We start from the raw sequence: 26,156 nt of genomic DNA on the forward strand, positions 1-26,156 counted from the left end.
GACATCACAATGGGGTCAAGACTGACATCTCTCGCGTTTCTTACCTTTGCTCTTGCTCTTGGCAGTGAAATCTTGTATTCGTTCACTCCGATCGAGTCCCTCCGGATTGAAACGGCGTCGTTGTCACAAGAATGGGACATACGTGCGGTCACAGTGACCTTTGACCCCCAAAATCGAATCACTTCATTCTTGAGTCCAAATACATGTTTGTGCCAAATTTGAAAGAAAAAAATGTCCCTCAAAGCGCTCTTGAGATATCGCGTTTACGAGAACAGGACGGACGGCCTGAAGACTGTCACTGGTGCGGAGGCATAAAAACAACAAAAAGGTCAAACGCCGGAAACAAATGTTTTTTTTTTTTTAGATTTTATACACTTTATTAATCCCCGAGGGGAAATTTCTTCACTACAGCAGGGGGGCTCTCAGGGGGGAGATGCTGCAGCAGGCTGCCACGACCGCGGCGCCAGGTAACCTGACCTGAAGTGCATGTTTTTGGATGATGTGGGAAATATGACGAAAACGTGACATCTTCAGTTTGTTTCACGTGAACTTCAGCGACGTTCACTTCAAAAGCATCATGATTATTTCACCAAGTCTGTTTCGTTGCACTTTTTTTGCATGTAGTTTTTATTGATATATCAACTTTTCCACCTGTGGCTGATGCAAAAAAAAAAAAAAAAAAAAAAGGAAAGGAAAGGAAAAGGTTTTCGACCACTCACAAGAATATAAATTGAGCTTGAAAGCCGGCGGATGGTAATTGCACTCGGGCTATAAAAAAAACATCGTTCGGCTTTTTCAATAGACGCACCGCACAGAGTTCGTTCTCCTCTGGGTAATTCAGCATTAGATAACTGATGTCTCCACTCTCGTCGTCGCAATGCGTTTACCGAATTCAGCGGTGTGTTCTCGGGGTGCGTTCTTTGAAACCACCTGCGAGATTGTTGTCCTTCTTCAGTGCTTTTTAGTCTGTAGAGTTGGGGTCGTTCAGGTAAACAGATATTTAAAAAAGAAAAAACAAAGGAAATAGATGGAGCAGCAGATAGATGGAGCTTTTCATTTTTTGATGAGGGTGATGTGCAATAACACCTGTGAGTGTGTCTCGTTCTTTGGCAGCTCTGTCTCTCCGGGCCATTAAAGGCCTGTCAGAGGAGGGAGAGATTCAGGGAGGGGGAGAGAGACGGAGCTCTGCGCAGACGGGCTGTCAGCTGATTCGATCTGCACGTATGTATATGCTAATGTAAGCGAGGATTTGATGAAAGTTGTAATCAGCGACTGTATTGTGCCACCGTGATAAGATGCAGTGATGCAGGGGGAAAGAGGCCGGCTGGTAAAAAGCTGTATCTTAATTATAGAGTTCACTCGCAGTCGCCAAGCAGATCGGTGTTGGAGACGAAAGTTAAAAAGAGAAGGATGAATGAGAGAGTGGGTGGTTTGTTCATGTATGTGCCACATTCACGTACGAGGGCTTGTTGAACGCAGCAAAGTGACGCACATGCGGCAGCAGGAAGCGACAACCTTCACGAGGAAGTATTCCAAGTGCCGTCTCCTGAACAATATTTTCTTGACCGCCGGTACGTGAACATTTGTGATTTGACCGTGGACCTGAAACAGAGAGAAACATCAGATTTTGGGATCAAACTCTGGAAATGGTCAACAGAGACCCTTGAAACGCTTCGGAAAGTCTGCGGCGATGAAGTGACGAGCCGGGCGACGTGTTCTGTGAGACGTTCAGGTTTCAAGAGGAGGCGGAGCTTCACCGTCCAAGACCGAAGAAGGCGTGTCAGCTCAGGAGCAACTACATCGGTTTTCTTTGATGTCGGTGGTGTAGTGTCACCGTGAATTTGTCCCCCCAGGGTCAGACTGTCAACACCGAGTTCTACTGGGACCTTCTGAGGTTCTGTTCTGGTTTGGATTTCTTTTCTGCTTCATAGTCTTCAGGTCAGTCTGGGTTTGTGCTTCTTGTTTGATTTTGAAATGACTCACCTCGTGTGTCTTGTCTTGTTTCACTTCCTGTCCTTTGTGTGATTGTTGGCCCCGCCCCCCTGATTAGTTTCACCTGTCCCTCGTTGTTCTTCCCACCCTGCTGTATTTAGTCTGTGCGCTCTTCTTCCCTCTTTGTCAGTTCGTTTCAGTTACCTGTCCATTACTGTGTCTTTTGAAACCCAGAGAACACAAACCACCTGAATTGTGGCGCCGTGGCAACACGGTTCTCCAACATGACAACAAGCCTGCTCACAGCGCGGTGAAAACGTTCCTCAAAAATGTCACCCCAAAATCGGATGTTTCTCTGCTCCAGTTTCAGGTCCGTGGTGAAATCACAAATGTTCATGTACCAGTGGTCACAGAAACGTGTGGAACTCAGCTGCTGATGTCGATCAAGAGACGACACTTGGAATACTTCCTCATGAAGGTTATTGCTTCCTCCTGCTCCGTATGCATCACCATGCTGCGTTCAACAGGAACAGTTTTGGAGCTTTTTGTACAGTTTGTAAAACTTTATTTTTGTGCAGTTTGCATTTAAATAGTAGGAATTAAAAGATAAAGCAAAGCATTGTCATATTTTGATTCCAAATTGTAAAATGCATCATATACTGCACATTTAAATCACAATGGTCCGTAGGATTATGTAAAATGGAGTTCATTAAAGGCAGCTAAAAACAAGACCATTGAATAAACAACATGCTGCTGAGTAAGGTTTCACACCACAGCTGGAACTGTCATAATTTTCATTATTTCAAACCTACACAGGGCTCTGAATGAGGTGTTTGTCTCAAGGAGGTGGTTCTGTTTTTGTTGCCGTCCTTCCACCAGTCAACGTGAAGGTTCAGAGGCTTTGAAGTATATGCGGTGTCTGACGACGGATTTTTGATTTTCTGTTGAAAGTGCAGCTCTGCAGCCTCGTGATGTTTCAGTCCCCGCTGAACCGAGCTGCATAATGTGCCATCAAACCGACAATACTCTATGTTAATGAGTGTTTGTGCACAGAGGGGATGCGGCTCTGCAGAGGAAGAGGAGGCGGAACATGAGAGGAAGAGCGCCGTGTTGTGATATATTCAGCCATTTCCTCTCCACAGCCTCCACTTCACCTGTGTTCACCTCCGCCGTCTGCTGAGAGCTCTCCACCTCTCTCATTATCCTCGGCGTCGTTGTGCTTTTCTGTCCTTCGCAGGAAATCGCTGCCGAACCGCCGAGATGCCGACGGTGAAGGAAAAAGAGGACGACATCTATATTTGACACGCAAGCCCCTCTCTTCATCGCCTCAAAAAAAAACAACACCTCGTTGAATCACCTGCACTCCTCTTCCACCCTCAGTCTTCTCCGCTCTGCTCACCTGTTCACTCTCAGTTTTCGGGAAAGAAAGGTCGGTCGCCGCCCGGAGGTTCTGGTCCGGTTGAACCCCTCACGCGCATCACCCCTCCCTCCTACCTCCTACCATCGCTTCTGTCCCTCCCTCACCCCCCGCCCCCCGTCATGTCCAACGACAGCCACCTCCCCGCTGCCTGGGAGGCCTCCGACTGGGTGGAGACGCCTCAGTGCCCGCCCTCGGTGGGTGGGGCCACTTTCCTGATTGTGGCGTACAGCGCCGTCATAGCCATCGGGTTGCTGGGCAACGCGGGCCTGGTGTTCATCATCGCCCGGCAGCAGGAGTTGCGCAATGTCACCAACATCCTGATCGCCAACCTGTCGTGCTCTGACATCCTGATGTGCGTTGTGTGTCTGCCCGTGACCGTCATCTACACGCTGATGGACCGCTGGGTGCTGGGAGAGGCCCTCTGCAAGGTCAGTGCAAAACGTGCTGCGTTGAAATGGAGTTCGTGGTTACAACGTGGGAAGTCGTGTGCAGCATATGCTTGGCGTTTAAAAGGTACAGTCATAAAAACCCCGTTGCCAGACAATGGCAACGTGGAGGGCATCTAGAAGCCACAGACGCTAACAATTTGTAGGCTATTATCCAAGTTATGAAGACAAACTCTACATGACTAAAATTACATATTAGCTTAACACCCAACAAAAAATTAACTTCCATGGCTTCTGACATTTCAGCAAACACGTCACAACTCGCAAACGCGAGGCTTATACAACGTTTTGAGTTCCAACGTCATGAATACCACAAGAGGGCGCCATTCATACAGACTCTTCTCGTGTTACAGATAAATACGACCTCATTTGAATGCAGCAGCACTCACGGGAAATATGGCGTTTAAAAGCTTAAAACTTGAACTCTCCTCGGTCACCGTGTAAGAAAAGAAAAGTTGAAAGACTTTTTCAGTACAGTGAGTTCAAACATCCAATAGCGTCTGATTGGCTACAATTATGAATCAATTACACAAATGTCAGTGATGACCTCTGACCTGTTATAGGCAGGTCCCAGAAAGGGGAAAAATGTGACTGACCACATCGTGAAAAGTTTTGTTTTGTTTGCAGGTTTTGATTTCTGAGGATTTAGTGTAATAACTGAAATAAAACTGGCTGAATAAATCAGTAAAGATGCAGATAAAAGAAAACAATACTTGAGTCTCTCTGAGGCTCCTCTAACCCCTTACAGAAGTCTCAACATGGTTTAGTCCGACCTGCACCAGTATTCGTCTCTAGAGACGGCTGCTGCTGGAGCAAATAAATATACACTGTTTTGGACTCGTGTCAAGAAAAGGAAACTGGGGAGCCAAAAAGTACCAAACTGTTCTGGACAAACTCTCATACACCCCATCCATCACTGGAACTCACTTTTAAAAATATAAAATGTCATCACCTCCAAGTACCAATTAATCCCTGATTTTCATTGTATATCTTCCTTAACTTCTGTCTGTTACATTTCCACAGCTGTGAGGCTCAAGAAAGAACAACGATGAGCTCGACGGATCAAAGACTCTCCGGAGAATTTAGAAATACAATAAAGTCTGTGTGTCTCCATCAGCAGATCCAGAGTGAGCGCTGAAAGCTTTTAATTCCAGTTAGTGAAAATCATAAATTGGAGAGTAAATAACAGTCTTATAACAACGAGCCAGTGACACTGAGGTTATTGAACCAACTCTAAAAAGCTCTGAACTGCAACTCGATCGAATCTGATACAACAGAATTGAAGCTGCATTAGTTTCGGTCGCCGGCGGCCTCTTCAGTAAACTGTGTGGAGAGCTGAGTGTGGGCGGTGGTGGCGGCTCAGATACGGTCCTGGCGGAGAGGATAAAGTTTGCACCGCAGGCTGCACTTAACAACATTACACAATCATGTTTCAATTCAATTTAGTTTTATTTTTGAGTGCAAAATCACCATGGAGCATGTTCCCAATGCACTTTACAAGCACAAAAAGGGAAAAAAAAGAACCACATTAAACTATCAACGTCAAGAAAGATTTGCACAGAAAATTGCAAACAAACATGAAAAAAGAGAAGTCTAAAGTTCGTTCAGCCTTCGTCTGAGTGTAAACTTTGTCAAACAGATGTGTGTTAAGTTCAGACTTGAAGATGGAGACGGTGTCTGCCTCCCAAACCCTGCAGACTGGGAGCTGGTTCTCGAGGAGAGGAGTCTGAAAACTGAAGGCTCGGCCTCGGGTTCTCGTCCTGGAAAGTTTCGGAACCACAAGTAGGCCTGCAGTGTGAGAGTGCAGAGTTCTGTTTGGTTGGTAGGGATCCTTGTAAGTCAGGAGCAGAACCTTAAACTCTAGCCTCAGTTTTATAGGCAGCCAGTAAAGGGAAGCTAAGTTTTCACCAGTTAACCCACCAAGTTCTCGTTCCTAGGACGGCAAATAAGGACGTTTTCCCAAAGCCATTCACGTCTTATGTGGACACCCAAGATGCTTTATGTTTCGGCACCAAAAACGATGTGGTTGTGATTCAGAAAAGATGATGGTTTGGGTTTCTTAAAAGAACTCTGCGTTGACTTGTGTGAAAGTCCAGGTGAAAGAATTAAAGAGTAAATAATTTCCGGTCATCCAGGCCTTTATGTCTTTTAGACATCCTTTCACCAGTACGTCAAATAGGGATGTTTTATCAAAGCCGTTGGCGTCTCATATGGACACCTTACGAGTAGGCTCCAAAAACAATGTGGTTACGGTTCAGAAAAGATCCTGGTTTGGCTTAAATGTGAGATATTTGCCATTTTGTTAGGGTAAGGCACAAAAACGACTTGGTTATGGTTCATTAAAGATTATGGCTTGGGTTACTTAAAAGAAATCCATGTTGGCTTTTGCTTTATCATGAACTTAAAAACTGCTCGAATAATTTCCGGTCATCCAGGCCTTTATGTCTCTGAAACATGCTTTCACCAGTAAACCCAACACATTGTCAATCCCAGGGCTTCAAATAATTATGTTTTATTGAAGCTGTTCGATTCTCATTGGTAAACCTTGTGTTTAGGCTACAAAATGGTTGGTTACGGTTGAGAAATTCCACGTTGACTTTTGCTTTATCGTGAACTCCAACAAGCGAAAGTCCTGAGTTTGTTCCATCGATCCGCCTCCGACTTCTTCTCTACGCAATCTTAACCAACTTTGTCCTTCGTCACGTTACCTTTTTCGACCCACCTCGTCACTTTGCACACGTCATAAATGCCACGAAATAATCATCCAAGTACTCAAATCTAGATTTACACTCAGGGCATGTCCACGAGACGGAGGCTCGGGTAATGATGCAGGACTTGACAGCATTTCCAGCCGATATTGTCAATGTTCCCAAAAATATTCAAACTAGTTTCCAATTAAATGAATTTCCAGATGATACTCTGCAAATGTGGGACTGAATACAATAACACTGTCAGGCTGCAAGTTGAGCAATACAGAATTACATTAAATGTCTTCTTCCAACTCAAAGCTCTACTCAAGAAATTATTAGCAAAAATGAACTTAAATTTCAGTTGAACTTTCAAGAATGTATTTTTAAACAGCCGCGGTTTTACCAAACAGTCGAGTTTCTGTTTGTTTGTTTTGTACCTGTCCAGGTGACTCCCTTCGTTCAGTGCATGTCCGTGACCGTCTCCATCTTCTCCCTGGTGCTGATCGCTCTGGAGCGTCACCAGCTGATCCTCCATCCCACTGGCTGGTCCCCCGCCGCCGGACACTCCTACCTGGCCGTGGGGCTGACGTGGCTGGTCGCCTGCTTCATCTCCCTGCCCTTCCTCTCCTTCAACATCCTCACCGACGACCCCTTCCAGAACATCAGCCTGCCCGCCAACCCCTTTAGGTAAGAATTTTTGGATCGCAGGTGCGTGTTTGTACGGTCATAAAGGTCAGGTCACGACAGATTTGAAAACGGCTAAATCAACTCTCAGAGAGCCAAGAGGAGCCAGAGTTGTTGGTGAAATTTGACCTGCAAATTTGCTTTGCTTCGATGTGGTTTGGAGCCAGAAGTGACCACATGGGGAGGAGCTACCGGGCGATCTGACTGGAAACCCAACAATACGATGTCCCGCCCACCGTTAGCCGTAACCTAATCAAACAGACAGAATTCTACAGCATTGGCTTCAGCCCCAAGCTGTGGTATTTGCTGTTTGGAGTAAATTCTAATTGCCCTGAGGCATCAGGGTAAACACAGGGCCCTCTTTACTTGCTGGCGTGATGCTAATTGCAGAAAAGCGCAGTCTTTGTCTATTTTTCAAACAAACGTGTTTGCACCACGGTAGGAGGAAAAGGTCCAGCTGAGCCTAATTTATGCTGCTTAGACTCCACAGTGTAATGTTGGTGCTCATTTTGGCATGAAATTGCGTTTCCTGCTGCTCTTATTACAAACACGGCACAAGTTTGACCACTTTAGTTTGAGCAGAGATGCATTCAGTAACAGAGGGCACCAGGGTCCATAATGTTGGATTAAGTGTGAAACAACAGTGGCAACCAACTTGAGGTGAATAAATACATTTTTCAAGAATAAGGGACTCAGACTGAAGGGCACAGTTGGACCTGAAATAAATAGGTAATCAACTGACCACTGTGGCATTTCAACTGATTTGAGATCATGCCAGAGCAGCAGGAGTTTTTCACTGCTTTTGATTACAGTTCCAGGAAAGGTAAGGCTGAAGATAGGAAGTTTTAGAGACTGCATGTTATAAAGTTTTGGTTTTTTGTAAAATAGAAACTCTTTCTGTTCTCATTTTCTAACCTGGCAGAGGGTAAAGTTTGGGAAAAGTAGCAGTGCAGCTTAATAACAATTTACATTTTTAACCTTTGGATACTAAGATTCTCTGAGACGCAAAGTGAGAGTTTCTCAGTTGCGGCATCATTTTCTTAAGAACCTTTAAACACCAAAATTTAATCGGTTCATCCTTGAGTCTAAGTGAACATTTGCACCAAATTTGAGTAAAATGCCTCAAGCCTTTCTTGAAATATCACATTCAGGACAATGTGAGGACTTGAGGTAACTGTAACCTTTTACCTCCAAAATCAAATCAGTTTGTCTTTGGGACCAAATCAACGTTTGTGCCAAATTTGAAGAAATTCCATCAACTTTAGTTTCAGCAATTCAGTAAAATTCACCAAATGTGAAATATGCTCGCAGTCCCCCCTTCTGTTTCTCAGTTATGGCATCGTGTTCTCAAGAATGGGACGGACGTAAGGTCAGTGACCTTTGAAGAAACTTAATTGAGATTAGTATCCTTTGACCGTATGATTCACAAAATCGTATCACTTGAGCCTCGAGTCCAAGTGAATGTTTGAGCCAAGTTTGAAGAGATATTGAGTTCACGAGAATGGCACAGATAGACAGATGGACAACCTGAAAGCCTTTAACTATCACCGGTGTTTAGCCATAGAAATATTCAAGAACCTGGCAGCGAGATTACAATTAAGGATAAAAGTAAATGCAACAACTTTAATGAGGAGAAAGTAAAAGAAAATCACCCCTCTTATATGCAGAACAGTGCAACACAACAACAAGTAGAATGAGTGAGCAAAGTAATTTAAATGTGTGTTTACCAGGCATGAAAATTTTGTTCTTTTCTATCATAAAAAAACAAAACACGAAACGTATTTGTGCTTGATGTTGTGCAGTTCAGGGTTTTGTTTGCCTGCTTTGAAACTTGATCCCTCTGGAGCTTCTAAAAACTCTACTAAAGAACAATAAAATCACTCCCTCCTCTTCGTCACCATCAAGCGTAAAACCTGTGTTTTTACACGCCGCTGCACCTGATTTGAGGCGTTTTCCGTCGCCGGTATTGGTCATGTTGTGCTGTGAGAGAAGATTCACTTTAAAGGTAATGAATGATCTTAATAAAGAAGATATCCCTCACAGGCAGCATCACTAATGGATTTTAATTGTAATTTTGAAGCATTAATTAATGTCTCCAACTGAGCAAAATTAGTCCACTAATAACTTTTCATCGATCAATATCATCATTTATCAGAGAATTCTGCAGCAGGTTTTAATATGTCTGACTTAACACACACGTGGAATGACATTAAGGACACCTACAGTTGTAGGCAAAAGTTTTGGCCTTGATCGACTTGATCGAGTAGTGATGGTGGAATCAAGAACTGTCATCAGGTATCTCATCTAAATCCGATTAATTATTTTTCTCATTTTGGTAATACTCAGTAACCATCTGCTGTTCGAAGCAGCAGATTGACGATCGAATAGTTAGGCAAACGGATGCCTATAAAGCAGGAGAAAACTCTTCAAGTGGAAATGTCATTAAGAAATGGCAGCTGAGGGAAAGTCAAGACGAGATCTGCAAGACAAAGAAAACTTTGAGATAAAACTGAACATCTGGGCCGAAGGAAGGTAAAGCAACACCTCTGTGATTTTCCACTGGAACTGGCAGAGTGGCATTCGGGCTCCGACATGGTCACCGGATATTCTAGATAATGCAAGTTCATCCACCAGACAATGAGGGACAATTATGTTGTTGAGGGGGAGACTCACCCTGTTGGAGGAACCCTGTTGCCATGGCGACCACAGTTCAGGTGGTTTGGGTTCTCTTGGGTTTTAAAAAGACACAGTAACAGACAGGAAACTGAAACAAACTGGCAAAGAGAGAAGAAGAGCGCACAGACTAAATACAGCAGGGTGGGAAAGACAACGAGGGACAGGTGAAACTAATCAGGGGGCGGGGCCAACAATCACACAAAGGACAGGAAGTGAAACAAGACGAGACACACGAGGTGAGTCATTTCAAAATCAAACAAGAAGCACGAACCCAGACTGACCTGAAGACTACGAAGCAGAAAATAAATCCAAACCAGAACAGAACTTCAGAAGGTCCCAGTGGAACTCAGTGTTAACAGTCTGACCCTGGGGGACGAATTCACGGTGACACAATGCCGCCAACATCAAAGAAAACCGACGTAGTGTCTCCTGACCTGCCTTCTTTGGTCTTGGACGGTGACGAAACGTGAATATCTTTCAGAACACCTCGCCCGGCTCGTCGCTTCATCGCCGTAGACTTTCTGAAGCATTTCGAGGGTCTCCGTTGACCATTTCCAGAGTTTTGACCCAAACTCGGATGTTTCTTCGCTCCGGTTTCAGGTCCATACTGAAATCACAAATGTTGTCGTACCGGTGGTCACAACAATATTGATCGAGAGACGACACTTGGAATACATCCTCATGAAGGCTGTTGCTTCCTCCTGCTGCACGTGCATCACTGAGCTCCACTCAATTCATGCACAACAGGAACACTCTCTGAAGTTTCTGATTACCCCTCGACCACCCTGAGCTCGCCCTCTCTGATCGGATAGATTGCCTTCGAGCTTGTGCCGTATTGCATTTCCAGTATTCTGTTCCTGTGTTGGTTCTCTGATTGTTTTTTTTTTTTTTTACCTTCGCCTGTAATCTTGATTCTGCCTGATCGCTCATATTTTATTTGCCTGCTGGGTTTTATAACCTTGATACCATCTTCTCTGAAAGTAAAACTTTTACAACCTGTTTTTTTTGTGTGTTGTGCCTTTGGGTCCTCTGAAATGAAATGAAAGGTTCAGCTGACACGGGAGTGGCGGGGGAATCGTTCCACTGTGCAGAGATGATGCACAAACGGTGTTTGCATCCAAGAGTCATTAGAAATAAACCTCACCTGCTACCTCATTTGAAAAGTCTGCAAAACATCTGCATTTAGTATTTTACTAGATATTAATTTACTGTGTACTTAAAAGCACTTAAAAGTGAACGTGACTCCTTTAGCTCCCCGAAGCAGAGATGTCCAGAATAAACGCCGTACGTTCTGCTCAGTGTTTTGTCCCCGTACGTTACCAACTGTATGTCTCTGCCTTCTCTCAGGGACCATTTGATCTGTATGGAGCTGTGGCCGTCGGACAAGCATCGGCTCGCCTACACGACTTCGCTGCTGATCTTCCAGTACTGCCTGCCTCTGATGCTGGTGCTCCTCTGCTACCTCCGGATCTTCCTCCGCCTGAGACGACGCAGGTCACTCAGCCCGGTTCCCTTCACGAGATTTCCCATCCATTGTGCGACAGCATGTTCGTGTCATCATGTCAACATTGCATTGTTACGTAATTCTGCCTGTAGGTTTGGTGTGATATTTCACAGTGCATTGTCTGACAATAGACGTGATGCTGTGTTGTGCAGGGACATGCTGGAGCGCAGCAGGAGGACGCGGGGAGCCCAGAGGATTAACGTCATGTTGCTCGCCATCGTTGTCGCCTTTGCCTTGTGCTGGCTGCCGCTGAATGTCTTTAACACTCTGTTTGACTGGCACCACCAGGCGCTACCCGACTGCCAGCACGACACCGTCTTTTCCGCCTGCCACCTCACGGCGATGGCCTCCACCTGCATTAACCCCGTGGTCTACGGCTTCCTCAACAGCAACTTTCAGAGGGAGCTGAAGGCGACGCTGCAGCGGTGCCAGTGCGGCAACCGGGCGGCGGAGAGCTACGAGAGCTTCCCCCTGTCCACCGTGGGCAGCGAGGGCATGACCAAAGCCACGTCCTTCAACAGGATGGGGTCGGTGTGCGGTTCCTCGCCCAGACCCGAGATCAGCTCAGCGATACGGGGCAAAACGTTACCGACTAACACCTAATGATGAGTCCCAGCAAACTCTCTTCTGATGAGAGGCTGACAGCTGGAAACGGTGTGTAACGGATACATCCCAGTCCGCAAACTCTCAGCAAGTCAAATACTGCTTCAAATCAACTTCATCTCTGTAACTCTTCCTGCCCGAGTGAAACGGCTTATTTCAGCCGAGCTGGCTTTTCAGGGACAGGAAACGATGAAGACGTTTGACTGACATAACTTCGAGTTCTAGAACATGAGAAGCAAAACCTTGGAAATGGACAGAAGAGAGAGGAAGAAGAGGAGCTGGGAGAATTGACCTTTCACTAAGCCCCGCCCACCTCCCAGCCCTGTTGCTAGAATGTGACAGAGTTGTGAAGTAGGAGGAGCATTTCCAGATGCTCCTGGTTCAGGAAGTAAAACTCCCCATGAGTTTTTCCGACACAGGTGTAGCATTTCTACGGCTTGGACGATCAATGATTAGTCCAACTGACCGACAACTGCCTTCCAAAATATGTGTCGCTTAGACAAAAAAGTCGCAGCTTTTGCACATGAAAGTTTTAGGGGAGAAGCCGACTGCGACTTTACGAGGTATATTTCGGTAAGAAACAGCTGATCACTTCACTCAAAATTCCTTTGAGCCGCTAGCAGTAGGCAAGAGCTAGAGAAAAAACTGAAAACACAACCTGCAGCTTAAATCTGTGTCAGCAACTTCACAACTTTATTAAAAAAAAAAGTAAAGCAGAAGCGAGACCAGAAATGCTCATTTCTGAATATGGATGTAAGAACGCTTCTTTTAAAGTCCCAACGAAAGTTAGGACTAAACATACAGCCTGGGAACAGAGCCTTTCTCGCTTGTGGCTTGCTTCAAGTCTAGATAAAAAAAAAAAAAAAAAAAATCTAAAAATCATTGTTTAATGTTGTTTAATAATCAATATTCATGCTCTTCACAACTTTTAAATTACAAAAATAAACCGCATTGTGTTACTGTCAAATGGCAGGTGCCAAAATTTATCATCAAATTTCATTATAATATATGATAATATCGTCGATAAAAGTAGCCTCATCATCTTTAGCTGTCGATCGTCAATTTTGCCAACTGAAATCCAAACTGTCACTGGCAGTTTATATGATGTAGCTAGCTTATGAACATTCGCCTTTTGTTGGTTGGTTGAAAAGTGTTTAGTCTCTCATTGACTCGTTTGTAACAGGGAAGACGCACCAATAGGCTACTTATATCGTGCAAAAAGACTGAGGCTAAAGCAAATGGGTCCCAAAGAAAGGGTCAGCGATCGTCCTGAGCTGATGATCCATCCAGAAGACATGGAGATAAAGAAACAGGGTAGTCACTTCTTCCAAAACTCAAACCCGAACTAATCTTTTTTGTTCAAACCTCCTTTCTTTTATTTATTATCTTAGTTTACTGATAAATCAAGAGGACTTGCAGCGAGCGGAACTAATACAGAATTTTAAGAGGGCCTCTTAAACGGTGTATCTTCGAACTTGAAAATGCAATTACAATTTGAATATTACATTTTTTTTCTTACGTTTTTTTTGCAAAAGTTCAAATTTAAAAAAAACAAGCAGAACAAGTTAGCGCGTAGAACAGTGCGATGAAACAAGGACAAATATTTTGATACTTATTCAAGAAAAACATACTTACACAGAGGATAGCTTTATGCTCTGTTGTTTATATTTTCAAACAGTATATTTTGCTTTTATACGGCTCAAACCAATGAGTGACCAGACACGACCGCTGACGTGAGCTTAAACTCTGGTACAAGAGATTCTGGACTGTGAATGTTTGTAACACTTGCTGCCTTCAAATGGGGTCGTGTTTACCGCGTTCAGGAGAAGAGTCCATAAACGCCTCCCTCCTGTGGCGTTCACAACCACGGGCTTTTCTAAGGTGCGAGTTCCAAAGTTTTGACGTACTCGCCATCCAGTTTGCTAAACCGTCAGCCTCTTTGGCTTCTTGATGCGAAACATGTTGCGGTTGTTCTAAAGACTTAACCGCCTGAACCCCTGCCGTGCTCACGACTTCCCATGCTCACGACTTTCATTTGAAAGCAGCAATTATAATAGATAGATACTTTATTAATCCCTCAAAAGGGAAATTTTGTATAGTATATAATGTGGTCGGCTGATGATGGGTTTAACTCTTTACCTCGGAGGTTTTGCTACATAATTACGGTTTCCGAAGCTAAGGTTAGCCAGACGTGCTCACGTTTGGGACTTACATTAAAAGCAGATAAGTAGGCTGCGCAGTTTAATTAGGATGCATTTTTGGTGATGTCTGTTTTGGTTTTTGGGAAAGGTAATGGGAAAAAAAAAAAATATGACCCAAACTCTTCCCCGACAGAGCGGCTCTTACAGTACAGCCGAGCCAGGTTGCCTAAATTGAGAAATATCAGCCGAGGGAGCTTTAGATGCCGACAAGAAAATATGGAAAATGGAAACGCGACGAGTTGGATAAAGATGGAGAAGAAAAGTCAAAGTATGTTTGCGAGAATGTTTAAAACTGTGACGTGGAGACAGCTTGCTGACATACATGTGTTTTATAAATAACTTTCAAAGCGTAAATGATTTCATTTTGATAGTGAGCTCTGTCGATAAGCATGTGTTAGTGAGCATCTTAAAAGTGTGTCGGACGTTGTCGTTGCTTGGCTCAAATACAACGAAAGAAAATGAGGCTGCTTTACCTCAATGTGTTTTACGACTCGCGACATTTTCATTAATCTACTGAAGGAGTGATGTACATGCTGTTGGGAGCATTTAGATACTTGGAACGGATTTTCCTCCAGTTTTCAGTGGTTGAGTTTTAATGTTCATGACGCCATTCAGCCTTACGTTGTACTGAATGAGATTTGTAGGAATGTTTCAAATACCGAGGATCCAGCGCAGTTTGTAGCAGTTGTCAGACCCATCACCGGGCTATTAATTAAAGTTAGTATTAGTTAGTCACAAGTTATTTTCAACGTACAGTATAATGTCCCTTTTTTCTGTTCTTTTTTTGTTGTTGTTCTAGTTCCAAGTTCACTTTATCGTTGCAATTTTTTACGTTTTCTGTTTGATTTCGGCTTCGATTTGCACATTTCTATTTGATCTTTTTCATATTCCATTTCAGGTTTCATCCTATATTTATTTTCAGTTTCCTTGTTGTTGTTTTTTTCTTATATCCTCCGAAAAGCTCCCTAAGGAGAGAAACGGGCACAATCAGGGAGTATTTCACTGACTAATGTATAGGGCTGCGTATTTTTGATGCCGGTACCGATACCTTGACTTCGATACCGGTTCTTGAACATTCCCTTTTCAATACCAATTTTATAAAATCCATTGCAACAAAAAAAAAATAAAACAAAGCAGTAAAAGTTACGGTACAAAGCTTTAGTTTTCATTCAGTTTAGAGGGGAGGAGTGTAAGCCAAGTTGTTTTCTGCAGATATAAATTTAAATTTAAATTTAAAAAATTTCCCCTCGGGGATTAATAAAGTAAATACCTACCTACCTACCATAAGAGATCATCAGTAGATGATCCCTTAACGCCTCAAATGACATCGGTCAATGCTAGCCAGCCAATTCGGCAAAGAGAAGCTTCCAGTTTCTGCAGCACAACTGAGTGTTTTATTGTGATTGTTGCTGTCAAAAATGTTTGATTTTGATTTTGCGGGTTTTTTATGGTAAACCTGCAGGAATTAGCAACACTTGCAACTCAAGGAAGTCAACACAGACTGTATGCACAAAAACATATAATTGGATGTATGCAGAAAATGAATTTAACATATTCTTCATTCCCACAATATGACCACATTTCCCACAAACCCCGTCACTTCCTGTTGCTCTGGTTAGCTAGCGGCAGTTTGTTTTGATGGTGAGAGGACAGGGGGCAGAGACTCGCTGATTGTACATGTAGTTATTTTTGTGAATTAAGTGAGGTTTTTTTTTTCGGAAAGTCTTCCTTATACCGCAATATTTTCAGCAGAGCTTCTGTTGACGATAGTGTTTACAGAAAAGTGCCGGGAAATTTGCAAAATTGCAAGCTCTCGCAAATATTGCGGAAATTTCGAGAATTTGCGTTCGTTATTGCGATCGTAAGAGGAACTGATATGTGACCCAAGGTTGGTTTAAAAGAGGGAAGTACAGCGTTGCATTGTCAGATTTACCAAAAAAAACCAAATGATATTATCTTTGTGGGGAAAGACGATGGAAACGTGTTGGGATAGTATAGCCTTTGTAGCGAATGACACAAATTTGACTTAAGGCAATTTTGGATACCATAAGGTCTCGAAGCAATTTCAGTCCGTGTCATAAAATGTTGGTATCCAGCCCTGCTAACGTAAATATGAATGAGTTGTGAGCATTTTCACTACCGATTTTGCTGTCAAGTGCTTTGTGTCCTTGTCAATAAAGTATGGAAAATATAGTTTGAGTGTGGTTCGGTCTGGTGATGTGGTGCACAAAGTTTGGAAACTGAAAAGTTTCCAAATTGAGAAAAATAAATGGTAAAAATACGAGTTTATACTTAAAGATACTTTAAACTGCGGAAGCCCATTTATGGCAAGTTGTGAGTTTTTTTGGGTTATTACTGGTTACGAAGACGAGTTTGAAAAGGGTACCACGCAGATAGCGGAAAGGGAGGAGAATGTCGACCAGGTCACTTACGAACATGGAAAATCAACCCATCAGCCAGCACGACTCCTGCCCTTCTGCTCTACATTTGCTTCCCAGCATGTGGTCACACAATGGCAGATACAGACTCTGATCTCCGGTTTCCGAAGCGAAGCTGCCTGCCAGTAACATATGGGCAAAGTTATTCCTCCAGCTGTGAGATGATGACAGAGGTCTCCTGAGGGCAACCGCAAGCAGATGGATGGCAAGCCGGACATTAGGCTGAATATGACAGCGCTTGCACGGGGTAATGAGGGGAGGAAAGGGCCTCCTTCGAAGTAAGAGATTTATAAATGAGCCATTTCAGTGAAAAAATATATTTAACTAAATAATGTTAAAGACTTCTTGCGATTAGCTATGGAATGTCTCGTCCGATTGTCACTGGCTATTTTAGTTTGGTACCACAAAACTTTACTGTTTTGTTTCATATGTCAAATGAATGTGTTCGACACAAAGAGCTTATAAGGTGTCCGTGTGATGTGGGCAGCTTGTTGTGCCGTCACTGTGTCATTGTATCCTGGACTTTCTTACAGACCTCTTCCAGGTGGTCATCCCTTGAACTGGAGGCTGCAGGGAAGGACGGGCTTCAAACACAATTTTGAAGTTTGTCTCAACAGTCGTGGGATTGATGGCATACGGGGAGGAGGTGACCACTCCGGCACAGTAATGCAAGGACAACCACCTTTTCCCCAAACGTCTCCCAATGACCGAGGTCATCAGCGGCACAGCGGAGGAGATACGGGACAAGTTCCCTGGGGGTAAATATTCCCAGTGACCTGACATGGGGTAACCACACCGCCTTTGTCATTAAATAAAAAAGCCAAACGGCGTCTATAAAGCCAGAGAACACCCCCAAATTCTCGGGGACTTCATAGACCACCTCACAAGGCCACCAATCGGCAGGAGCTGGGCAACACGTTTGTGTGTGTGTGTTGGATCATTATTGAATAGTCTTTTGGCCTGAGGGAGAAACTGTTTTTCAGTCCACTGCTTCACAACTGCTGTGCCTCCAGCGGCTCTCGGATGCGAGGGCGGGTTGGCCACTAACCGTACCGTTGGCGGTTCAATCCTCGGTCTCTCCTGTCCGCGTGCCAAATTGTCCTTTCGCCAAGTCGCACCGCGGGTCAGTCCCGTCGGCGGGCGACCACCTTGCACGACGTGATGCGAGCTCGGTGCCAGAGGATAAATGGTCCCGCTTATGGCGCCTTTTCACTTTCGGCCATTTCAAAGCGCTTTACGATTCACCTCCCATGCACCCTTGCTCCTTTGACGCTCAATGAGTCCGAGAGATCGAACTCGGATTAGCACCTCAGTCGAGGCCATGAGAGCCTGGGCAAAAAGGCTGTCGGATAACACTCAACCGCAGAGTTAAGTGGTGGCTCGTTAGATTGGCTGTCACGTCCTGGTATGCGTGTGTGTGTGTGTGTGTGTGTGTGTGTGTGTGTGTGTGTGTGTGTGTGTGTGTGTGTGTGTGTGTGTGTGTGTGTGTGTGTGTGTGTGTTTGTAATGGATTGACTGAGCTCTGTGCCAACAATCCATAGGTGGTTACTCAATATAAATGAGCCTAATGGAAAGTCTGTTTGTCAGACAGCTGATGCTAATGGATGCTTACTGAAATGCAGATTCTGTAGATGAAACGGTGCGCTTTCGTTTTATCAGTGTAGACTTTGAAGCTGTGGATTTTCACACGTTAAGCAGTGATGTGTTTTATCCTTGGTGTGTGTGTGTGTGTGTGTGTGTGTGTGTGTGTGTGTGTGTGTGTGTGTGTGTGTGTGAGAGCGATAGAGATAAGGTGGAGGCCCTCCCAGCTGACATCGATGACACCTAATCAATCACAAGAGCTGTGACACATCAGTCCGACAGGCATTCACACTCAGTCAGTGCGGCGAACACCCCCACGGTCAGATTATGGTTGCTGCCGCCTTCAAATGGAACTGGTGAGCTCGGGGTTTACGACACGGGAAGGCGGGAGAACACTGCTGCCGGGGCAACGCTGACGTCTAGGAGCAAGGGTGCGTGACGGTTGCCTCGGGCGCGAACGTGCGTCTGCTGCGGCGCCGCGACTGCCAGCCTCATCTTTCTCTATTGAGCTTCCTGACGAGTTAGATTAGATCGATTTATCTTTATTAATCCCACAGTGGGGAAATTCTGTCATCACGGCAGCAAAGAAATACCAAAAAGTGCACACAATATGAAAATATTTACAAATACGTGTGAGATATCAGAAATAAGATGGATCAAAAATTATTATTTTAGAATAAATGCACGCACACAAACTACATATACGCACAAAAACAAAACAAAAAGTTGTTGTCTGCTGCTGCGCTGCAACTGCCAGCCCCATCTTTCTACATTGGATGATACACATCATCAACCAAATGTCCGACATGTGACGAGTTGAAACCAAAAAGCGGTCACGCGATTGCTCTCCTGTATATTTTTGTTGGGAGCTGCGCAACGTAATGCAGGAAATGCAAAGGTAGAATGGAAGGACGTATTTAAAATGTCTAAATTACAATATATTAAATTACCATCCAACAAACAAACGAACTTCCACGGCCTCCACCAACTTTTGGAAATCATTAGAAATGCATCTAGAAACTCCTGAAGCTTTCGGAAGATTACGAGCAAAAGGCCGGCGTAGTATACGGCAAGCACGACCCCATTTGAAGGCAGCGCGTGTTCAGGATTAGCGGTTGGTTTGATGAAGGTTAAGTGAAGGTTAAATGTCTCGTAGACGAATGTAAGTCGGTGTAACGTCCTCTGAAGGTGTGTGTGTGTGTGTGTGTGTGTGTGTGTGTGTGTGTGTGTGTGTGTGTGTGTGTGTGTGTGTGTGTGTGTGTGCGCTCATCAAACTGCTGCATCTGCTGCTCTCACAACAGCGCACCGAATTTTACGCCAGCTTGTTTCGCTCCGTGTGTGTGTGTGTGTGTGTGTGTGTGTGTGTGTGTGTGTGTGTGTGTGTGTGTGTGTGTGTGTGTGTGTGTGTGTATGTGTGTGCATATGCGTGTGTGTGTGTGTGTGTGTGTGTGCCATGCCAGGTAACCAAGGAAACGGGGGGGATGAGGGGAGTCGGCAGCACTCCCCTTTTTTTTTTTTTAACCGCTCGGCCACAAGTGGAGACGTCAGAAAGGAAGAGAGTGCGTCTCACTTTTCTGTCTTTTGTGTCTGAAATGTAAAAAAAACACACAAAAAAACTCGAGCTGCTTGTTTTTCTGACGATTCTTTTTATAAAACCAAACGAATGCTAATGCATGCAAAAGCGAGTCACCCATGCGAATCCCCACCCCGCCCCACCACCCCCCTCCGCGCAGTTCAGGGCGGCTGTGTTTTTCCAGGCGAGCTGATTGTTGTGTACACTGTCAAATCTTCTCCCCCCCCCCCCCTCACCCCACCCTCCCCCACCTCCGCCCGCCCGCTCCGTTACCGGGAAACTCGAAACAGTTGGTGGAGAAATCCTATCCGACTCCAACTTGTACAGCGGCTGCAGTGGCTTCAGATTATGTTGGATGATGGTGGTGCACTGCTGGAACGGACACATGTGGACCACCATCTTCCTCCTCCTCTTCCTCCTCCTCCTCCTCCTCCTCCTCCTCCCCCCTGTGGGAAATCAGGCCGCTGCCTCTATCAAGATGTATTTTGTCCTTTCCAGTTCGGAGGCAGCTGCTGTTTGATGTTTGGGGCTGCGCGTTTGCTTTTATCTCGCGGCACCCCAGCCTCGCAGTTCATCTCTTATCGAGTCATTATCGTACCACCGACAGCGGAGCCAAAGCCACTTGATGAATTATTATCGCCGTGTGCAACGGAGCACAAGTTATTTTTAAAGGCACTTCATGCAGTAAACTTCTACAACCGAACCTCAGAACAGAGCAAATAGCTGGAAGGAAAAATCTCCAACAGAAACCACAAACTGTATATAAAAATGTGCGTAGCGTCCGGGTCCGAAAAGTGAAGCCTTAAAGTGTAATACCACTGAGGGCCACTAGGGGCTGGCCTTATAAAAAAAAACAAAAAAACATCAAGTTCTGTCCTGAAATACAAATGGTAAATGTTTCCCACGAGTCATTACGGTGTCATTAGATCAATTCCCTACTTATGATCAGTGTTCTGGTGGTTCTTTCTGAAAATAATTCCCGCATTGATTATTGATCGTTGAACATCGCAATGCTGCCGAGTCAGCAGTATTCTGCAGGAAACTGGAGGCCAACAGCTGATCAGTGGTTGCAGGTTGATTCACCTGAAGGAGCCTCTGATGACTCGACTAAATCCACCCGCGTGTCGTTTGAAAGCTGCTTCAATGGGAGGAAACAACTAAAACATCACCTTTGAACAAAAGATGATCAATGACTCTGATCAGCTGCATTTTGTTTGGTAGCTTGTGCTGCGTCTCAATTTGCGTACTTACAACCTCACGAAAATCTTGAAATATTTCTTCTGAATTTTACGTCAGAACTTCTTCTGTTTTTGATGTTTTTAAACTTTCTGATTATTCCCAGGTTTATAAAAAAAAATCATGACGCATTTTTAACGAGCTCTCGGACTTTAATTTAACACTACAATCACAAGAATTGATTTGTGAAAAAAAAAAGAAGAAGATGAAGAAACCAACAGTTTATGAAATAACTGACTGAATTTCTATTAATTCAATTTCAATTATTTCAATTAAAATACTTTGAATCACCTGCACACATTCAATTACTTTGAATGTGTGCAGGTGAACGGGGGAGATCTGATTTATTTTCCATATATGGTCTTCCTCTGTAAGTCGCCTCTCCCACGGGTTCAGACTTGGCCCCGCCCATCTGCCCACCTGCCCACCTGCTGCTCGTTACCCTCATCATCACCACCCCCCCCCGCCCCCCCGCCCTTCTCCCTTCCCTCCAAGTATTTAAACCGTCCCTCTTCTGTCAGCCAGTTTCCAGACTTCAGCTTCACGTTTCCTGGAGTTGGGTTTTTATTTTGCGTTCTGTTTGCTTCAATTGATTTTTGACCCCCCCCCCCCCCCGACCTCAGCACCGCTCTTTCTGGACGAAACTAACCGGTTGAAAACGGTTCAGGATGTTTGTTTTTGAGTGCTGAAATCTTTTGCACAATTCAGTTTAGATCTATACTTTGCGCCTTAACATGAAAACACTCCCGAAACGAGTCGGATTATTAAAGAACAGGCCTCCTAACACATGTGAAAGAACCCCCCCCCCCCCCCCGCCACAGCCCCAACAAAGGAGACGCAAGATCATACGTCGTGTTTTGTCTCTTTGTAGTTATGTTCTGTTTGTTTGAGGTTAGTTTTCAGCATCTCTGCACTAGTTTTGCGCCATCTTTAAAAGTTGACTAAGCCCCTGGGCCTGTACCTAGTAGGCATGTTCGGGAACTCGCTCCTGCAAGATGGTGGCTGCTTTTTATTCAGCAAGATTTCCTAGAGTTCAGTTTAATTGTATTAACCTTAAAACAATTTAACAATTCCCACCTGAGCCGGAAGGGAAAAAAATTCCCCTTTTTAACAGGAAGAAAAACCTCCAACAGAACCAGATTTAAAAGAAGTGCAGAACATCCGCCTCGACTGGTTGAAGAGAGCAGAGCAGAGACAGAAAAGACCAGCGTAGAGAGACAAGACAATAGTGGATCCAGTCATCTCGCACCACAAAGCTGCTGCAGTGGGTTTTTAAATTTTTTTTTTTTATCAGCTGCAGCTTTCTAAGTAACAGAAGCACGTATCAAAAGGTGGAACTGCTCCGCCAGGACTCGTTTCTTGTGCCGAACCGCAGTAAACGTCTGCCCGGGATTACGATGTGTTGAATATTCTGCCCCCGCCCCCGTCGCCGTAAACCTCTCGCGCCTCAGCAGAGTTCATTAGACTGACGGGTAATTCGGTCTGAGCGTGATGACAGAACAGGAAGCCAGTTGGCAGCCGGAGGCCGGCAGTCAATCAGCAGCACGGCCTGAGGCCACTTCACCTGTCAAGGCAGTCAGACAGCTGAGTGAGCGCCTCTTCTTCTTCTTCTTCTTCTTCTTCTTCTCTGATGCGCGCAGAGCTGAGAGGACGCTCGCAGGAAGTTTGATGAGAAGCTAGAGATGTTGCGCACACGATTGCAGAAGAAGCATTCAGGTCCGACAGACGTCGCGGACGGTATTTAAAGACGGACGTAGTGACAACGAAGCCTGGGGAATGGCTCAGCGGTCGACGTCGTCTTTTCCTGTTGGACCTTCCAAATGTGAGAGGTGGAGGGGGGTCAAAACCTGCAGTTCCTCTGATGTCCACTGGAGGCTCCAGCGGCGACTGAGTCCCAACAGACAACGTAAAGAAACATGAAAGAAACATGTTTACAGCAAAAATAAACGTGTTTATATCAGAAATAAATATTTTCAGCCTGGCCTTGGTTTTTGTAGCTAATTCCCCTGGTCACAACAACTGTATGAATTTTTTTTTCTTTTCTACAAACTAACCGATAAAAATTGAATTGAGGCTTAAAGTTCTGTCGAATTAAAGGCTGCTTAGACTGACAGGTGGGCGGAGTCGCAGTTGGCGAGCCGCAACCAGGCTTCATTTGGCTCCAACCACACACCAACTCTTTGACCATTTTTTTTGTACCGGCCGGGAGAACAGGAAACCTGTGGGTGACGTCACCGAGGCCACTTCCTGTTTATGCACAGACGATGGGAGTGCCCGCTTGATGGCTGCAGGAGCTAATAACTAACACTTCCAGCATCCTCGGGATGTTAGTAGTACGACGTTCTACTTACCACTAAAATTAGCTATCTATAAATCTACCTAGTGGCCATCTGCGGTATTGCACTTTTAAGACACTTCAGCAGACGTTTCCTGACAGCAGTAAATTAGCTGCGTTCGGGACTTCGTCAGCACGACGGCTGAACGTCTTTGTTTTCTCGTCTCTTCGCGGACCAGGCAGCAGAGGGAGGCTGATTAGACGATTTCCTCCGCCACCACCTGCTGACTTCCTGCTCTCTCATCCTCCCCGAGTTCCTTCTCATTACTCAGGGATGCAAGATATTTATCTGATCTCGCATCCATAATTCATGTGCTTATTTTCCACCAGGTAAATGTGGCGGAAAATGTTCAGACTCATCGGGGAAAAAGACGTTTTGGAAAAGAGCTTCTTCGTCAGTGCAGCGGGTTCGTGTGAAGCTCTGCCGGAAGTAGAACTTCTGCGACAAGTCGAATCTGCTCGGCGATCGATTCTATTGATACTAAAAAGAACATCACATTTGAAAGTGTGTCTGTTTTTATGTGAATAAATTGTCTTGCTGTGAAGCACTTTGAGCTGCATTTCTTTTGATTTGTTTATTTTTTACTTTCAGACATTTATTAAAATGTTCTCATTTTTAAAAAAAATGTGAATGTGTGTGTGTGTGTGTGTATGTATCTGTAGACTGCATATAAAAGGGTGTGTATATATATATTCTTTGTTTTATCAGTTTATCAATGTTTGTGACTGATGTATTTTATGTAAATTTCTCAAATATTTAACTTTTTATATAACAAAATTATTGTTTAAATTATTTATAATACATTACAAATATGAATAAATATAGTCCAATTGTGTAAATATACATCAACATTTACATAGTTTATTTCTTTATTTACTTGTTTCTTACATATGTTGCTGATTCACTTGATATATTTGACTAATGTATACATTTTTACTAATATTTTCTATTTGATATTTCAAGACTATTTTGTTGTCACATATGGTACAGATGTGTATATATGTTTATATCTTTTCTTATTTTACTGATGTTTTTCAGAAATCTTACTAATATTTATTGGATATGACATGATACATTTTTAAAAAAATGTGTATGATGATACTGATCATTTTGATATTAAATATCTATTTACTGTATGTCTTTAAGACAGTATTGTACTTTTTGTTCTGGCACTGAACTTTAATTATTCATATTCTCGTATATAATTCTCAAACTATAAAGGCTCTAGTCTCACCTGTTTCACTCATAATTTAAAAGCTGCTTGTTCAGAGGATGGAAAATACAAATATTTTAAGCATGTCAATATTTTATCTGATTACGTGTATTTAACAAAAAAGTATGAATTTATTATATTTTCAGCCTCCTCTGCGGAGACGCGGAAACCTCGTTCAGGTTCGGGAGGATGAGTCTCTGCTTCTTACCGTCAAACTGATCCTGGATTAGTTTTGCGGTGTCAAACAAGAAGGGAGCCCACACTGCGTAGATCGGCTTATCGAGTATTTTTGTTCAATCAGGACTTTTATAATGTCACTTTTCTGAAATCCCAAAGTCCCATTGATGTCAAACCGAGCTCGGGAAATATACACGGTGATGTGACACCAAACCTGCAAACAGGAAATAATACAGAGAAGGGAGAAAGAAAAAAAAAAAAAATAAAAAAAAAAGGGAGTCTGCAACAAAGGAGTCAACTGTCGAAAACCGGCTGCAGAGAAATATAAATAACAGCCCGGAAATAATTAAAGACGACGTGTGGAAGATGTTTACAGGGAATAAAGTTGTTGTTTTGTTGTTGCTGCAGTGAACGGAGGCTGAACGCTGCCACCTGCTGGTCAGCCAAAACACTGCAGGCAGCAAAACTGCCTTTTCATGGTGATTATTTTTATTTTTTTTTTTAATGTACATTTTTGAGGTAATTTTTATAATCTAGGTAAAAAAAAAAAAGAAGACAAGAATCTGTCATTTGGAGAAAATGTCTATATTTTTGTCAACCTTTTAAATTCTCATGATAAGAAGCTCCTTATTGATCGACAGGTGGAACCGCTCTTATTTATACCTCTGACGTCGATCGTCTCCCCGTTTTCTGTTGCTTTTTAAGTGCGTGGTGTCTAAAGAGCTCTGTCTGGCAAGAGATTTTTTTTTTTTTAAAAAGATCTCCTAAATTATTTGTAATAAATCATTGCTCTGCCAGTTTGTCCAGGAATTCAGCCCAAGAAAAAAAAAGTCTCCCAAGAACCCAAAAGCTGGAAGTCATTTTTCATGGAAGAATGGTCGGAAATTTTAACAAGATGATGCCAGAGAAGGAGAATCATGTAAAACACCTGCGAGGAGATATTTCAACTAAAAGCTTCTTCTGCCCGGGGTGGAGTTAGCATTTTAAAGAAGAATTTGACATCTATTGACATTTTTGCTCAGCAAATGATTTAAAAAGCAAATTTTTCCAAGTATGTCACCTCAATCTGTATCCGCATTGTGTCAAAGGGGATCAAATATTTGTATAAATATTGTCAAGACAACAATCGGTAATGTGCTTTTTCACAACTGATTTACACCTTTTTTCAGCACATAACGCAATAAATTCTGCAGAAACGTATAATTATTCTGCCTTGGTGTTTATAAAAGTAATGTAATGTAATAAAAGTGAGCTTTTGGCACCTTGAGGGTCTTTTAAAAGCAGCTGAAAAAAAAAATATCAAATGACGAGACATCCGAGGAGCAGCCATTAACTTATTTATTATACTGAATTTACGAAAAAGTAAAAGCAAACACTTGAATAAACAGTATTGTACATTTTTTTTTTTTTTAAGTCTGTTATCCAATGGTTTTTTTTTTCGTGGTG

The 26,156-nt window shown here is 43.6% G+C and overlaps 1 protein-coding gene across 5 annotated transcripts in view; it reads left to right on the plus strand.

The window, feature by feature from the left end:
• The window catches only part of npy8ar (neuropeptide Y receptor Y8a), a 52,905-nt gene extending 28,910 nt beyond the window's left edge, over positions 1-23,995 (plus strand). For 3 of the 5 annotated variants that reach the window (XM_069701019.1, XM_069701016.1, XM_069701017.1), the window contains exons 2-5: positions 3,170-3,780; positions 6,934-7,175; positions 11,196-11,342; positions 11,505-16,349. In XM_069701019.1, the coding sequence (XP_069557120.1) occupies positions 3,472-3,780; positions 6,934-7,175; positions 11,196-11,342; positions 11,505-11,955 (1,149 nt within the window). In that variant the 5' untranslated portion in view covers positions 3,170-3,471 and the 3' untranslated portion in view covers positions 11,956-16,349. Of the gene's footprint in view, positions 1-513; positions 1,222-3,169; positions 3,781-6,933; positions 7,176-11,195; positions 11,343-11,504; positions 16,350-23,649 lie in introns of those variants that run through there. The other 2 variants (XR_011311000.1, XM_069701020.1) reach the window with 2 other exon arrangements.
• Positions 23,996-26,156: the final 2,161 nt, after the last annotated feature.

This window comes from Brachyistius frenatus, unplaced genomic scaffold (assembly GCF_029030835.1).
Source record: "Brachyistius frenatus isolate BFR_SWC_R1_liver_20210118 unplaced genomic scaffold, ASM2903083v1 Contig_35, whole genome shotgun sequence".
NCBI lineage: Eukaryota > Metazoa > Chordata > Actinopteri > Embiotocidae > Brachyistius > Brachyistius frenatus.